The 18,377-nt window shown below is 36.4% G+C and overlaps 1 protein-coding gene across 1 annotated transcript in view; it reads left to right on the forward strand.

Annotated features, from left to right (window-relative positions):
- The window catches only part of LOC128014057 (tenascin-X), a 196,155-nt gene that overhangs the window by 3,035 nt on the left and 174,743 nt on the right, over positions 1 to 18,377 (forward strand). The window contains exons 2-6 of the mRNA XM_052597295.1: positions 14,645 to 14,669; positions 14,911 to 14,940; positions 15,214 to 15,270; positions 16,789 to 16,845; positions 17,090 to 17,143. Of these exons, the coding sequence (XP_052453255.1) occupies positions 14,645 to 14,669; positions 14,911 to 14,940; positions 15,214 to 15,270; positions 16,789 to 16,845; positions 17,090 to 17,143 (223 nt within the window). The remainder of the gene's footprint in view (positions 1 to 14,644; positions 14,670 to 14,910; positions 14,941 to 15,213; positions 15,271 to 16,788; positions 16,846 to 17,089; positions 17,144 to 18,377) is intronic.

Consider the following 18,377-nt stretch of genomic DNA (forward strand, 5'->3'; position numbering starts at 1 on the left):
GTTCTCTCGACACACAGGAAGTTGTACTGCTTTCAGGCCTGCTGTTTTGGCCAATGAGTTCAGCACAACAACAGTGTCCTAGAAGGCCAGGAATATATTTACCAATCACACCAGAAATGCAGCAGCAGCAGCTTTGAGTGGGCCTGATAGTTTAGATAGTTTCTCATCATAAGTTGGCTCTGATTGTGGCTAAATTGTCATTTTAAGTAACAATAATTCAGTATCTCTTAGGCTTGTTTGGTCAGAACAAGTTTTTTTTTTTTTTTTCATTCACTAAACAGATAATGTGCCAATTTCTTAACTTTTTATTTGTTCCTTGCATAAAGATATCGTTTGACTATTTTTAATATTTTTATTTTATTTTTGGATGTTTTTAAATCTCACATGAAAGCACTTTTGGTATAATGTTGATTACCACAAAATTCTTTTTTCTTTCTTTCTTTCTTTCTTTCTTTCTTTCTGTAAAAAAACATTAAAAAACTGTTTCAAGAGTGTTGAGACAAGATGTGAACAATTTGTTTAATAATAAAATTATAATAATAATAAAATTAAATAAAAATACAATATATATATGAATATAATAAAATACATGATAAATACATTTAATCTGAAAATAATAATAATAATAATGTATTATAAATAAAAATTTCAATTTCAAAAGTTTCAATATTTTAAAGACAAGCTGTGAACAATTTTTAATAAATATAAATAAGTATAACAAAATAATAATAATTATATTAATATACTATATATAATGTTATAATATAAAATTAAATTAAATAAATTTAATGTATGCATTTAGCAGACGCTTTTATCCAAAGTGACTTACAGTGCATTCAGGCTATCAATTTTCCCGGGGAATCGAACCCACAACCTTGCGCTTGACAACACTCTATAATAATTATAATAATAATAATAATAATAATAATAATAATAATAATAATGATAATAATAATAATAATAATGTAACTAATATATAATAAAAATGTATATAAGAGTTTCAATAGTTTATAGACAGAACAGTAATGTGCAATAATTTAATTAAATATATTGCAATAAAAATGTACAATAATATATTATATGTAATGTAATAGAAATAGTGTGTAAAATATAGAATTAAATAAATAAATAAGTAAATAAATACAACAACAATAACAACAACAAAAAATCTAATAAAAATGATTCCAACTTTGTTGCCATGGCAACATAATGACTAAAATTGTAAAACATCTAATAAAATGAAAAGGAAAAATTGCATAGCTCAAATAATACAGAAGTTTTAGCAGAAAAATTAATGTACTGTAAGTGTTGTCCCCAATTCCCCACACCTCCCCCGCCCATAAAATTATATGCTTTACATTTCTGTTTTTAAATCCTCCAAATATGGGCCCCATTCACTTCCACTGTAAGTGCCTCGCTGTGACCTGCATTTTTGCATTTTTTCAAGGTTGGATGAGTTTTTCTTTGAAAGATTTTTGTGTAATAAACATTATGCCATAAATGATTGAACTTGAACTGCACCCAGAATAGTCTCCATTGAAACGAACTGCATGGAAAAGAGCAAGCAGTCCGTTTCTCCTCATGTGTCCAGCGGTGGAAATGAAACCAAATAGGTTTAGATTAGCAGGACAAGAGTCACTTTGAAATGAACTATTCATGCATGGCTAGGTTAGTGGTTTATTTCTTGCCCATGTTGTCAGGTGTTTTCTCTTTAACAATTTGCATCTATAAAGTCGCCAACTTCCCTTTGCTTCTCACGAAATCATTTTAATATGATGCAGGGTTATTTGCTTTATTGTGCATTTGGCTTGATAATAAACATGTGTACTATTTTGCATGGTTAATTTATGAAAACTTTACAAACCTAGAAAGCTTGTGCTTATAAGTTAACTTTCACAGAACACAATGCGTGTTTCATTCTTATTATGTCAATATTACACCATAAAGCATATAATTTTTTTACATCTTAGCAAATGTATTAAAGATCAAACCTTCCATTGCATGGGAAAGTTGAAATGTAGCTCAGGAACATTCAGATTGTTTGAAGATGTTACTACACTTCGAGTGAAGTTAACCTGTGGCAAATTCAATTGAATGATATGATGAATGAAATGATTTGAATGGGTATGATTTGGAAAGGCACACGTTTTAATAGAAAATCTAACAGCTGAAAATGCATATTAGAGCAAAATCCAAGCCCTGGGGTAAAAAAACAAAACATAAACAGCCTGTAGATCTCAAAAACAGGTTTGCATCAAGCCACACATCAGGAAGAGTTCGGAAAAAAATTATCCTTCATTGAAGGCTCACAGAAGCACGAAGTCTCTGTTACCTATAATGGAAGAAGTTTGAAACAACCAGGACCCTTGCTTGAGCTTGAAACTGAGCAAATGATGGAGAAGGGCTTTGTCTAGACTGGTGACCAAGAACCTGATGGTCACACTAGTTGAGCTCCATCATCATCTATCCAAATGATAGAAACCTACAGAAGGACAAACATCAATGCAGCAGTCCACCGATCCAGTCTTTAAGGCATTGTGGCCAGACTCGATCCTCTCTTCAGTGAAGACACATGAAAACACACTTGGAATCAGAAAAGCACCTAAAAAAAACAGAGTTTATCAGAAGACTACAACATAACAAAACGTGAACAAATGAAGGGGTCTGAATACCTTTGCAAGGCACTGTATAAACTGGACTTATTATGTGTAGCTATTTTATAGCTTTATGACTGTTATTAATTGTATGAATGCAGAGCAAGTATGTGATATGAGTATAGTAAATGGGCAAGTAAGGTAAATCTATACTGAAGTACAAATAATGTAAAAGCAGCATGCAAATTAACGTGACTTGACCAAAAACAGAGGAAGGTTTTGCATCTATGTTGTCCAGACGGGTTCAAATCTTGACTCTTACTTTGGCAATAAAGCAATAAAATGATTAAATACTGTATAAGCATAGTCAAATATTTTCTCTAACAAATTTTTTTCCATCGGCCCTGATAAGGCAAGCGATGCAAATTTCATTTGGAAAAACAAATTCAGCGTTTGCAAGCCTGTTTATGTGTAACAGTTGATGTTCTTAATCCAACTGTTTTTATAGCATATACCCCAGAAACTGATACCAGCGACGCTGGCATTTGCTTGCCAAATTTTATTTTATTATATTAATTAATTCATTTATTTTTATTATGTACTTTTTTTCTTATTGCTTGCCTATTTTTCATCAACGGGGTGGGGTGGGTGAGGACAAAATGTTCACTTGCTGCCTAATATACTATGATGGAGTTACTCAGTTTTATTCACTAAACTTGTCAGTGGTCATAATGTTATGCCTGATACACACACGCACACACACACACATTAGCACCATTATAAAGTGGCAGTCTGTGACCTTGAGTGGAGGTCAGGAAGGACAATATATAGAAATTGCTTTGTGAATAGTGAGGAGTGGAGGGGGCATGTTTGTGCTTTGGGTGCAGCTCTTCCTGACCCTTTAGTGACAAAAGCCTAGCTAAGTATATATTATATATTAAGCATATCCTTTAACTCATATTTTAATTTAAAAATGAGTTTTGCTCTACTTTGTGTGGACTTGCGTTGCCATTTTGATTTAAAAGAAAGCTGGTTCATGGTAATAGATCATCACGGTTTTATGTTTAACAGTATAGTAAATATTTGATTGATATAGTGGGTAGTTTTTGGAAAGCTTCCTTCTCAGTAGTAATTTAACAGTCTCTTTGTTATTGACGAGGAAGTAGGTTTAGTGATGTCATTGCTCATTTAGTTTTTCTTGTGTTATTCGCTGATGAGTGCGTCATGGTTTGTACTCCAAAGCTGAGAGGGAAAAACTCAATTTCCATATGTTTTTTTTTTTTTTTTTTTTTTTTTTTTTAGGAAATGAGTTTCTGTGTTCATTGTGTATCATACTTCCCTTGAACACCCTTTTGAGCAGTACTTCTCATTATTACTCATCTCATTATTTCTGATGCCGGCAGACTGATTAGAGATAAGCATGAAAGCATTCACAACTTCTCTAAAACAGATATAATTGTGATAAGACAGCATGTAATCTGTCTTTTTTCATGTTCTTGTTTACATGAGTGGTTTAAAGAAACAAAGACAGAAAAGTCAATGTCTCCATCTAGTGGTAAAACATGTATTGGATCTCATTCTTGCCAATATAATAAGAACTAAATAAACTTGACAACATAACCAGATAATTATATATATATATATATATATATATATGTATTATTATTATTATTTAAATATTATTTAAAAATATCAAAATGAGAGGGTGAACCAGCACATGACGGGGTGGACAAATAAAGCAGAAAACACAAAGCATGACAAAATATGACAATAAAACATTTATTCAACTTTGGAAAAAAATACATGATAATAATGATAAATAATATAATTACATTCATACATTTTCTAAAAGGTACATTTATTTTACTTATTACTTATTCATTATGAATTACTTATTCTCCAGTAAGTGTAACACACGGACTGGTGACAGAGGATTAGTGGAAAACTGGACTTTTTTAAAACCGGTAAGAATTGACAGTAGGGTTGTGCCGATAGACGAAACTAGTATCGTGTATCGACGATAGTCAGAGGTATCGACATAAGCTGATTTCTCTGTCGATAATCAAGACGATATTAGGCTCATTTTCCTATTAATGTATTAGATTATAACAATAATAATAACTATTATTTTTATTAGGCGGCTTATCATGATTCGGCTATCAAACTGACCAGATATTTCACTTCAGCACCGCATTTCACACACACAAATACACCGCGCGCGCAAACGCAGGAGGATTAGAGCCTGTCACTGAAGTTTTAATGGCATGTACACGACAACGCGTTCTTCTCATACATGAGATATTAACTCTTTCTTGGTGTTACAAATAAAGTAAAGACAAAATAATAACAAGGTGGCAGAGCGAACTTATGATCCATATTGGTTCTCACGTAGTCCTTCTCTTAAAGGCTGATCACTTAACTTATAACACTCACTATGTGGTGATGACGTAGAAGGACTATGTGAGAACCACTATGGATGATAAGTTCACTCTGCCACCTTGTTATTATTTTCATGCACTCCGCACCTTATTGTGATACATGAAAAATACAAAGTTTTGGCCGTTACAAAGTCTCCATCCACAAACAGATGTACATCGTCGGCAGATTCATTGCATTTTAACAAGTAATCGGAACAACCTATATGTGTGCAATATTTTAACCGAACCCTCACACTGAGTTTAATGCCACAGTTATGTTAGAATGCATCTCATTCTTGTTTCTGTGGTGGTGCTTCGGTCTCATCATGCAGCACGCAGTCCGGAGCGATGTATGACTGATGCAGCAGTTCAATTCAACTTTACTCCAAATATATTAACTTTCCTGTTTTGAATACTTTATATTTAAGGTGTTCATTAATGCCCAGTATTGGTGTTCAACTGGTGTTCTATTGATTTTCACCATTGACTAATTTTGCAGAACATTTAGACTTTTAGATCTGCGCAGATGCGGCAGATTTGTCACAGGACGCGCGAACTAGCTGTTTTAAATACAATATTTTTATATTTAACGTTAGTTTATCAGTATGTTTGAAAGTATATTTTTTCGATTATTGGTGATTCCATAGGCTCTCTCTCACACACCTGCGCGGTTTAAAACACCGGAACAAAGAGTCTCTCTATTGCTCCTCCCATGCATGATAAGATCGTGTATCGTCTATCTCACGAGCTGACCATATCGCCCAACACTAATTGACAAAGGGAGAGTAGCAGGTGGATGGCGGATCGCTTGGAGAGAAGGTAAGCACAAGAGGGAAGTTTTGACAGGAGTCAAACTGATTACGCACTGGAATGGTGTAAGACCTGTGGATGGTTGGCGGAGGGAATTCTGGGCGTACTGTGCCCAGCCCAGGAACTGGTTCCAGGAGTCTATGTGACCATGGCAGAAGGTCTGGAGGAAGTGACTTACTTCCTGTATCTCTTGTTCTGTTTGACTGTTGGATTGTGGATGATAACCTGAGGAGGGGCTTACAGTCACACATAGGAGTGAGAACAAAGATTTCCATACCCGGATATCATCAATCTAAACTATAACAAAGCAGTTGAGGTACTCCCGGGGCACTTCATGCATAAAGTCCAGGAAGACTGAGGGGACGTTGACTAGGCCATATGGCATCACCCTATACTCATAGTCACAAATGCAGTTTTCCATTCGTCTCCTTCTCATTACGTCCCATCTGTAATCTCCCTTTTATTGCTAAAATCTTAGAATGTATTGTTGCATCACAATTGCTCTCTCATCTGTCTGTAAATAACCTCTTTGAACCTCTTCAATCTGGCTTCCGTAAAATGCATAGCACTGAGACAGCATTAGTTAAAGTCACAAATGACTTATCTTCTGGATGCTTATCAATACTGATTTTGCTTTATCTCAGTGCTGCTTTTGACACTAATGATCATTGTACCTTACTCTCTCGCCTAAAGTCTGTCTTTGGTGTATCTGACTCCGCTCCGAGTTGGTTTAAGTCTTACCTCTCAGATCACAAACAATTCGTTGTGCTGGGTGGCTGCAGATCTGAGGTTGGAGTTGTAAAATATGGTGTACCTCAGGGTTCAATTTTAGGTCCTTTACTTTTTAGTCTTTATATTTTTCCTCTTGGCCAACTCTTGAGGTCTCTTAGTCTTGATTTTCATTTTTAGGCTGATGACACCCGGATATACATTCACTCAAAATCTGATTTAAATGTGGCTGCTTCACATCTTTCTAACTGTATCACAGATATCAAAAATTGGATGTCTGTTAATTTTCTATGTCTAAATAGTGATAAGACAGAAGTGTTGCTTATTGGTTCGCCTCACCAGTTACTCAGAGTGAAACCCGTAGCCTTGCATTTGGATGGCTCTGTTATACAGTTCCAATCTAAATTAAAAAACCTGGGAGTAATTTTCTATTCTAATTTAACATTTGATCTTCATGTACGTAATACTGTTAAAGTTTCTTTTTTTCATCTCAGAAATATATCCAGATTACGGTCCATGCTGCATAGCTGAAAAATGAATAAATACTTTGGTTTTCTCTCAAATTTATAATTGCAATGCCTTGTTAGCAGGAGCATCAACATTTATTTTCAACAAACTTCAGTGGGTACAAAACTCTGCTCATATTCTGACTAGGACGAGACATAGAGATCATATAAAACCTATTTTAGAGACCTTGAATTGGCTACCTGTCCAATTTCGTGTTGATTTTAAGATTCTTATGTTGACCTACAAGGCATTAAATGGACTTGCTCCTCAATATCTTTCTGAGCTTTTAATACCCTACATTCCGGCATGTAATCTTCGCTCGGCCGACGCTGGTCTTTTAGTTGTTCTGGTAACGCACCTAAAAACAATGGGTGATAGGGTTGCCCCAAAGTTAGGGAATTCTCTGCCTTCCGAAATTAGAAATGCATAATCCTTGAAAGTGTTTAAATCTTTACTTAAAACGTATTATTTTAAGGAAGTATTTGGGGGATAGGTGATTTTTGTGGTTGTTAATCAGTACAATTAAATAAAGTAAATTCATATCTAACTAAATATTGATAGGACAACAAAATTAGTTTATTTTATGATTTTACTATATATTCTCATCTCATTCAGATTTAATGAGCAGTGCATTGGATATAGAAAAATAAGATGCATCCTTTTACACACACACAAACACACACACACACACACACACACACATCTAAAGAGCCAAGTAATGCTTTTGTTATGAATATAAAAACTTAGCACAATATAACACACCCTTTATTAATCATTTGTTATCATCATGGCAAATTTGTTATCTATGTAAAGAACACAAAAAGACACCCTACAGTGATATTGTCCCATTATTGGCTGTTTGCTGTGAAAATTATTTTATGAATGAAAAGCTGCAGCAAAAAGTGAGCACGTTTACATGCTTATCAGTAACCTGACAACACAAGTTTGCGTTTATATGACTTTATTAATAAATCAGGTTATTTCCCTGTAGTAACTTCAAAATATAATCATTTGCATATCTGACTCAGTGTATGATGTTGTGATGTTAAATTGAGCTTGCAAAATGTCAATTTACAACATGATCTTACTGAACTTAAAATGAACTTTCCACCTCAAGCCTCCCAAGGTTCTAGGACACGTTTAAGTAAACTAAATCAATAGAACATTTTTGAGCACATATTTGAATTACTTACTGTACACACACACACACACACACACATACATTCTTTAATTTAGTGTTATGTTTTCTGTCTCAAATGGCTCACATAAATGGTAATGCAATTTGCATACAGTTAATTTACCAACTTTCCTTACTTGGTTTGAAAATGAGTGAGGTGAGACAGAGATGGAGATGTTTGTGAAAGATGTTTTCTTTTTCGAAAGGTTGAACACTGTGAAATTCTACCATAGCCTTTTTTGTCATGATTCTGCCTTCATGGCCTGACTTTTCTCTAGTCTTGAGGCAGGATCATGACAGACCCGTGTCCTTGTCTTTGGGCCATGTGCTTGTGTTGTCTCGTTCCCTTGCCCCGCCCCACTTGTTATCCTAGTTGTAGTGATTGCCTTACCTGTGCCACCTGTTGTGTCTTGATTAGTTCTCCTATTTAGAATCCCCTAGTGTGCTCTGTCTTTTGTCGGTTCATTGTGATTGTTTCCACATTGTGATATGCTTTTCTACATGTTCCTGTGAAATATTGTTACTCGGTGTTGCTCTTGGAAGAAGACGTTGTGAGACCTGTTATTGTTTATTTGTAGTTAGTGTTCTTGTGTTTTGAGTCTTTGTTTATCGTGTCTACCCAGTCTTGTTAAGTTATTTAGTATCTGCCCTAGTCATTGTTTTCCCCCTTGTGGGTTTTGTTTTCCCCTTTTTGTGTAAATAAATCCTGTGTTTAGTACATCCTGTCTGCACTTGAGTTCCTCCTTACCCCTCCACGTGACAGAATGAACCGACCATTCAAGAACTCAGCAGACAGGAGGCCGTCCGATCATCAGCAGCGAGTGGAGCCTCTTAGGCGCTGTTGGTGGTCATCCCCGACCGACATGAAGAGGATTGCCCTCCCATACTCGTCAGAAAGCGAGTGGATCCTGTGGAACTATGCCCAGCTGTGGGAGAAGTTCTCCCAGGAGGAGCCGCAGGTTTCCCCCTCGAGGTCCCCACCTTCGGCCAAGCTGCCAGTGATCCCAGAGGGTCGTATCCTGGCCGTGGCCACTCTGGGGCATCTGGCACATCCCTCACCAAGTCCTGAGGCGCCTCCCACACCCATCAGTCTCCCCAAGAAGCGAGGGAGACTGTTTTCGTGGGAGTCTGCCTCGGAATCGTCGGCATCAGAGTCTGCCCTGCCTGAGACCAAACTCCCCCAACCAGTTTCAGACCCAGCTGTGACCTCTGCACCACGGCCAAGGAGGAAGAGGAGGAAGAAGGGGTCTTCCGGTCCTGTGTCTCTGTCTCCTCCTGAGTCGGCGAGGCCTCCCAAACCAGCAGCGGTGAACGCTGATCCCGAGCCAGCAGCGACGAGCGCTGGCGTCCCCGAGCCAGTGACCGAGAGAACTGTATCCTGGTCCGCAGTTGTGAGGGCTAAGGAGAGAGCCGCGGCCGACTCTGCAGCAGAAGCGCTGTTGCAATCTGTCTCGGCTCATAAAGAGATGCCTGTTGTCCTTGCTGCCAAGACTCTGTCTGATTATTTGTCTCGTCTTGTTCAGATCCTTGAAGTCCCTACCAGTCCTGTCTTGTCCCCAGACCCTGTCCCCAGAGATCCAGTCATTGTTTTCCCCCTCGTGGGTTTTGTTTTCCCCTTTTTGTATAAATAAATCCTGTGTTTAGTACATCCTGTCTGCACTTGAGTTCCTCCTTACCCCTCCACATGACATTTTTATTGCATTGCTATTATGTACTATTTATTAGGGGTGGATCATTTTATCAGTTGTTTAGTATTCATGCAGCAATCCATATTACGGTAACACTTTAGAATAAGGTTCCATTAGTTAATGTTAAATGTTAAATTCATCCATCTTCTACTCACTCTCGAAGCATCCTAGATGCATGTGACGTACTGTACTTCTTTCAGAATAATCCAAACGGAGTTAAATTAAATATTGTCCTCGCTCTTCCAAGCTTTCAATGGGGGTAAGGAGGGGTTTGTTGTCAACAGTTCAGAAGATGTGAAATAAAGTGCGCACTTATAAATAATAAAACGTTATAATAAAACGTCCATCACACAGCTCCGGAGCGTGAAAATACAGTTAGGCATGTTCGTTCATGCTAATTCAGAGTGCATTTACTAATGTTAACAAGCAAAACTTTTGATTTGAATAATTCATAAGTAAATGTTGAAATTGTGAAAATGTAACGACTGCTGAATAAAATAACATTTAATTTCATTCTGTAACCTACTTGTTCTACGGATCTGAGTACTAGTGTTAAATGCTACTGTTTTGATAACCATGATAACATTTCTAATAGATAATATCATGATATTTTTTGCGTTTCCCTTACCGAATATGCTATCCTGTTAGCAATAACATGTCCATGTTTTTTTTTTTTTTTTTTTTAACTGTCAGTTTAAGTGACGTTGATGCAGTGTTGCCAAATATTGCTGATAAAAAAAAAAATAAATAAATAAAAAAGACGAGTGAAACAATGCCTCTCTGACAACTCCGCTCGCGCCCTCAGAATTCATTCACTCCACCAGCGTCTCACAGTGATCGTTTTCATATCACAGATACTAAACATTCTTTCAAACTATCTAAACTGAATTATACATGCAGACACTCATATGGTGAATATATGAATCGACATATATTTACAAACTAAAACAATTTGATTATCAGCATTATTCAAAATATGTTCCTCAAACGCAATAAAGACATAAGGTTTGAAACAACATTGGGCTGAGTAAATATAAAACTATCCCCAATTATTTATTAGATTGAAATGATAGCCTACTCAAATATATAATATAATTTAAAAATAATAACATTAATTTCTTATTAATTTAACTGTTGAATAAAATAATTTCCAAATTTCCAAATCTCATTCGTTGCTGGTGTGATAACTTTATGAGACAAAAGCTCATTCAGGGGCATTTTCCCTAATTTGTATAATTGTAAGGGCTGTCCTTGCCATCTACGTGCTCTTGCAAACTGGATGCTCTGATTTGCCGTAGAGTCCTTGCAGCCATGAGAGGTGTGTTCATGCAGATGAGTAAATAAATCTGCATCTTAAGTGTTATTTTAACGCGTGGTGGCATCTGGCATTAACTTATCGCCTTATGGTGCTTATTTAATGAATGGCGGCGTTATGAAAACGTTGTTTTAAAATTAATACGGCGGTAAAAAGCACGCAAATTCTGACCCACTTGGCTTTCGATATCCTTCGGACACCATGACCACGTCCACCCCTGCCACCCGCATCGCCATTGGACAAAGTGTCGAGATGATGATTTGGTTGTGCTTTGTAAACAGTCTTGCCTTGCACGGCGGCACCATTGTGCTGCAAAGATGTACCACGAGAAGTGTGATCATTAGATGTCTGATCGTCAATTACAAAAGACAAGTATTGCATTCAGAGTCAGAAATTGGCGAACAACATTTGCAATTAATCCTCACGGTTTAAATTTTATTAGCCATTTGGTGATTTTTTTCTCATAAATCTCACCATTTACTCACACGCTATGAAATGAACTGCTTCAGCATCAATGACACGAGAGATCACTTTGATCTGCTATTTCCTCAAACAGTCTGAATAGGAATATGACGTAATGTTGGTCTAGAATCAAAGTACTACATGTCTGCCATCTAGTGGAAGGGAATACAAATGAGATATTACACCTACAGTCTATTTTATTAAGTATAACGTCTTGTCTCAATTTTGTGACTTTGGCACTTCACTTCACTGGACCTCACTGGGCCCAGGGGTATGATTTACTACTACAGGCTGCTATCACAATAATGATATATATATAGCTTAAAATAGGATTTTTATCCAATCAAAATTTTGATGCAATGCATTTTCATAATTCTTGTTACCAATTCCAATAATTCCAAAGAATTTGACATAAAAAGACTTAAAGCACTGAATAAGAAATATTATATTGTATAAAATAAATAGACTACAAATAGACTGAATAGTCTTCACTCTATAAATTCAATATACATTATTTTACAAAAGTGATTTGGTCAAGGACAGTAAGTGATTTTCTTTTTAATGTTTAATGAACATTTTTGACACAAATGCCAACAGCAGCTATATTAGGCTGCTTTGGAAGAATAGTTCACCGGAACAATTTAGTTATGTTGTTGTTCTAAACCTGTATGAGTTGCTTTCTGCTGTTGAATGCAAATGTATATATTTGGAACAATACTGGTAGCTATACAGTTTCTGTGCCCCCATGACTTCCATAATACAAAAATAAATTACAAAAAAAAATTACAAATAAAGAGACGAGAAACTTTATGGTGGTTACAAATATTCTTCAGAATTTATTATTTTATGTTGAGGAGAACATAGAAATTCATACAGGTTCAGAACAACTTGAAACTATTTTAATTTTGGGGTGAAATATATACCTTTAAAAACTCAATATATAATGCCAGAATCTCATAATAGGCAACTAGTGCATATGCCTTATCTTTAACTATTAACATTAATTTAAGACACAAATAACTGTGTTGACGAGGAGACAGGCATTTTGACACATAACTATTCAAACATTTATACAAAAGACGCAAAAAATAACTTAGTTTAGTCAGGTGCTGTATGAGCAAGACTTAACTTGCACATTTGCCAAAATGAATTCTGCCCTACTGCTTAAAGGGGGGGTTAAATGCTCGTTTTCACTCAATATCCTGTTAATCTTGAGTACCTATGGAGAGATTTTTCCCGGAAAAACATGACCAGCTGGAGGCGTGACGTGTGGGCGAAGCTAAAGAATCACGAGCGCCAGTAGGCTTTTTCGTTGAGAGCGTTTGGAAGCGGTGAAATTACCGTGAGGAAAAAAACATCCAAAACAAACCATGGCTAACAGTCAGATTCAGCGTATATTTATGATCCACAATCAGATCCAGAGGCTGAAATTTAACAAGCGCAGCATCAGCAACGACGTCTCTGTGGTATGTACTGAAACTGTATATTTGCTTAGGGGTTTTGGAAAATGACTAAGTTCCACTTTATGTCGTCTTTTTTTTTTTTTTTTTGTGGAAAGGGCGGTTTGATGACAACATCGCATGTTGTTTACTTGATGTGCTTACGCGCCGATAGCTAAGTTAACAACACAGAGATATTTGAAGCAGTTTTACTCACCGCCTGCAGTTCCAACACACGATCGTGACCCTTTTTCGTTGGGACTGCATCATCCTTAAGAAATAAACGATGTGCAAATCCGGCGTCCAACTGGGCCTTGTTTGTAAGACAAGCATCTTCGAAATGCAGGGACCAAACACAAACACTTGCACAACTCTGTTGATGCTCTGTAAAAATAAACTCCATCCATTGGTCCCTTAATGCTGTTTTTTTTGGTAATCTGTGCAGGGTTGTCTTGCCCTGGCAACCAAAAACACACTTCTTTAGTGACATTTCGCGACGCTCTCGCTCTGATCAGTGAATGTCTCTCGCTCTGATCAGTGAATGTCTGTGCTCTCAGTGCTCTGCTATACGGGAGCGCGCGCTCTTCCGGCAAACGCGCCCTTAGCACCCATATAAGGAAATTCCGCTCCATCTAACGTCACACAGAGCCATACTCGAAAAAAAACTTTCCGAAACTTGTTACAAACCGGAAGGAGTATTTTTGGAACAAAAATACTCCTTCAAACGTACAACTTATTTTTTGAAACTTTGTCCATGTTTAGCATGGGAATCCAACTCTTTAACAGTGTAAAAAACTCAGTATGCATGAAATAGCATTTCACCCCTCCTTTAATGTCCCTGAACAGTTAAATTTGTTTTTATACCACAATGCTTAAAATGCGTTTAAATGAAAAGGTTACATCATGACACCCAAAATTAAATTGCGTTTACATGCCATGCGAATTCAGAGTAAGAGGCAAAAACCACCTGTTGTGACTGATTTATGCTTACACTGTTTATGAAGTGAAGTGACATTCAGCCAAGTATGGTGACCCATACTCAGAATTTGTGCTCTGCATTTAACCCATCCGAAGTGCACACACACAGAGCAGTGAACACACACACACTGTGAGCACACACCCGGAGCAGTGGGCAGCCATTTATGCTGCGGCGCCCGGGGAGCAGTTGGGGGTTCGATGCCTTGCTCAAGGGCATCTAAGTCGTGGTATTGAAGGTGGAGACAGAACTGTACATGCACTCCCCTCACCTACAATTCCGTCCAGCCCGAGACTAGAACCCACAACCCTTCGATTGGGAGTCCAACCCTCTAACCATTAGGCCACGACTTCCCCACATGACCTTACTCCTGTTGTTGTTGGTCATTATGTCTGGATTTAAGTGTGATTTAAGTCTGAAGTCAACAGTTAATGAATTAAAGTCCAGGTTTAAGTTGTTTTTTAAGACATAGACTATCATGTCTTGAGTTTTCATCTCTATTAATTATGCACCTCGGTTCTTTCTTTCAGGAATTGAATGCAGAGACTACTACAGGTCAGTACATTTAAAGTGACATTCTCCTGAGCATCAAACATCAGAGACCCACCAGTTAATATACAGGATTTGAATCCTGTTACTGTAATACAATATGTAATGTTATTTACACTTAATGTCATGCATTCTACAATTAATAATTATTTAAATACGCAATTGCATTACATTAAGACATTTTCTTTTAAGCATGTCAATGAACATTACCTAAATTATAATTTTGTTTTAAATCTTAATGTCCTAGCTGCCCTTGCCACAACAAGAGGTCAAACAGGTGAGCTTTTTTTTCATGGATGATTAAATAAATATCAAAGGATATTGATAATGTAGTATATTGTTTTAATAAATGCTTATTTCATGTCTAATTCCAAGTATCAAACATCAGCATCTACCCCAGTGTTAAATTTACATTTGGGGATAGGAAATAACAATATTGTATTCATACAGATTACAGCAATTTAATGTATTTTAATCATTCTCGCAGTGCAAAAATTTGACTATGCAAAAAAAAAAAAAAAAAACGTTTTAAACTTTATAAATATCCCAGCAGCTCCTGCAACTACAAGCTCTGCTTTAACTGAGTCTCAAACATCAACTTCTTCAAGTGAGCATTTTCACAGTGTTTTCCATAGACATAAGCTCTATGTGTGGTGGGGCTTCCCCCTGTGGGATATATATATACACACACACACACACACACACACACACACACACACACCGGTTCACAGTTTCAGCTTTGCGTGCTTGCTAAGTAAAACCATCAGTTGATTCTCCAAGTAGGTGTTACTGAACAGAACCTCCAAAAAAGGATAAAAAAACAAAAAAACATTTAAGCTTTGGCTGTGGCTGTGACTTACATTTCAAAATTAAATTTTATAAATTAAAAATGTTTTTAGTTAATATAAAATAAAATATGCTATTTAAATAAATATTCTACTTGAGAGAAGAGCCCAAAGCTAGTGGCACAAAATTCACAGGGTAGGAAGGTAGTGGCACTGGGTCCAGTTGGGCAGTTACAGAACAATCTCATATAGCATAATATTATTAACTGTTAATCTCCTGAACAGCATATTTCTTTACCATGGTATTCAGTGCCAATCCCCCCGTGCATTCAATTTCACTGGTTAAGGTGGTTAGGGTCAGGTCTGGGGGTAGGTTTAGGGGTTTGCATTTTTTGTAGCATTGTGTAGGAAATCAACACTTTAATTGACACAACCATTAAAAACTTTAAAATCAGTTGTGGGATGGAGTTCACACTGAAGTGCATTGGGGGAATAAATGTGCATGCTCGTCTTGTGCCTGTCGGTCAAGGGGAGGAGTCCACACCCTATTTTGGAGCTCCCACAACGTTTTTGAGTACCTGTCCCCATTTGGAGATCCCCAGGCTGCAGTTATACCCATCTCCGATTTTCACATTGGTCTGGATGAAAATGCAAATTCATAGTTTGCCACTAGGTGCTGTTTTGGGGGAGTAAAACTAGCTGTGTCTCTGGTAACGGCTGAACACAAAGCAGCACTTTGCTCACAAACACTGCTTTATCTGGCATTACAGGCATGTTGAAATGGATATGAAATCGAAAATTTCCTGAAGACAGTCAGTTTCCTTCAGATATTCATTAATATACAAACACTAGCGCCACGGTTTGATTTTGAAATGTGCAGTGCTCATGTCTATACAACAAAGTCAAAGCCTTCAAAAATCTATTTGTGGAGGTCAATTTTTCATATTGTGATGGCCCCCAACAAATAAATTAATGTATGGGAAGCACTCTTTTATTTATGGGCAACAGAGTAAATATGGTAATAGGAAATTTATATCCATATTTTATTCATTTTATTGATAATGTAGTATATTGTAATAATGATAATAACTTATTTAATGTCAAATTCCAACTATCAAACATAGGCATCTACATATTAAATTTACACTGGTGGATAGGGAATAGTAACAATATCGTATTCGTACAGATTACACCAATTAATTGTATTTTGATAATTATTGCAGTGCAAAAATTTTACTATGCAATATATATATATATATATATATATATATATATATATATATATATATATATATATATATATATATATATATAAATTTTCACACATCTAAATATTCCAGCAGCTCCTGCAACTACAAACTCTCCTTCAACTGAGTCTACAACATCAACTCCTTCAAGTGAGTATTTTTATTCATGGACAACTGATTAACTGTGTCGATAGATAAAAATATATCTGTATTTTATTTATTTATTATTTATTTTTCTTGTTAATATAGTATATGTTAAATAATCAGATCCCAAGTATTAAACATCAGCTTTTACATGTTAAATATACATTGAGGGATAGGAAATAGTAACAATACAGCATTGCATTCAAACAGATTACAGCAATTTAATGTATTTTAATCATTCTCGCATCAGCTCTTGTGACTACAAGCTCTCCTTCAACTAAGTCTCCAACAACAACTCCTTCAAGTGAGTATTTTTATTTATAGACAACTGGGTAAATGTGAACCTGGGCCACAAAATCATCAAGGGTCATTTTTTAAAGTAAAGGTTTATACACCATCTGTAAGCTGAATAAATAAGCTTTTTATTGATTTACTCACCCACTTTATTTTTTATGACCACTGAAAATGGGTAATATTCAACAATCTAGACAATCTGGGAATGGATGAAAAATTAATGAAAATGTGAACAATTTAATGATTTATTTCTAGAGCCATATTGAAATTCTAGTATCTCTGAAACCTTACCATATAGGGACTTAAAATGAAGATGCCAAAAGGAAAGTTTGTTAAGACCCAATATCTAAAAGGTGTCACGGCCGGCTCAGAGCCGGAAGGTGCCTATCTTCACCCAGTCTATCTCGATACGGTAACACTTTAGAATAGGTAACACCTATTAGTTGCTTATTAGCATGCATATTACTAGATTATTAGCCACCTATTAGTGATAATTAAGAACATATGAATGCCTTATACTACTTGACCTTATTCTACATCCTAATCGTACCCAATACCTAAACCTAAAAACTACCTTACTAACTATTAATAAGCAGCAAATTAAGAATTTAATGAGAGAAATGTCGTAATTTCTAGTTAACAAGTGTCACCTATTCTAAAGTGTTACCCAGAATACTGAAGTGAAACCCCACTCAAATTTACCACCACCAACAAAAAAAAAAATAGAAAACTCAACATACCCCCCCCCCCCCCAAACACACACACACACTAACTAAACTGGGATATTCACCCACACTAAAAAAACAAAAAACAAAAAAATAAATAAATAAAACATAACTATCCACACAAATCTCCACTTCATATACTCCCAAATCACAACGATGTCACAGCATCTTCCAGAATCCACTCATCTCCTCCCCCGATAATACTCATCAACCTCTGCACAGAAAAGATAGGATGGAGAGAGGAAGAGATAAAACTCAACATCACAGTAACACAAATTATACTTGTGACAGAGCATCCGCAATCACGTTGTCGGTATCCTTAATATGTCTTATATCCAGATGATGCCCTTGTAAGAAGATATACCATCTCATGAGTCGCTGGTTTGGGTTCTGTAAAGAATGAAAAAATGTTAGGATTAGGAATATATGGACGGTAAATACCACCAGTGGTCCTCCACAGTACCGCAGCTCACTATACGCAGAGTATGCAGTTTGCGTAGGGCACCAACTCCCAGTGGG

Source organism: Carassius gibelio, chromosome B25 (genome assembly GCF_023724105.1).
Source record: "Carassius gibelio isolate Cgi1373 ecotype wild population from Czech Republic chromosome B25, carGib1.2-hapl.c, whole genome shotgun sequence".
NCBI lineage: Eukaryota > Metazoa > Chordata > Actinopteri > Cypriniformes > Cyprinidae > Carassius > Carassius gibelio.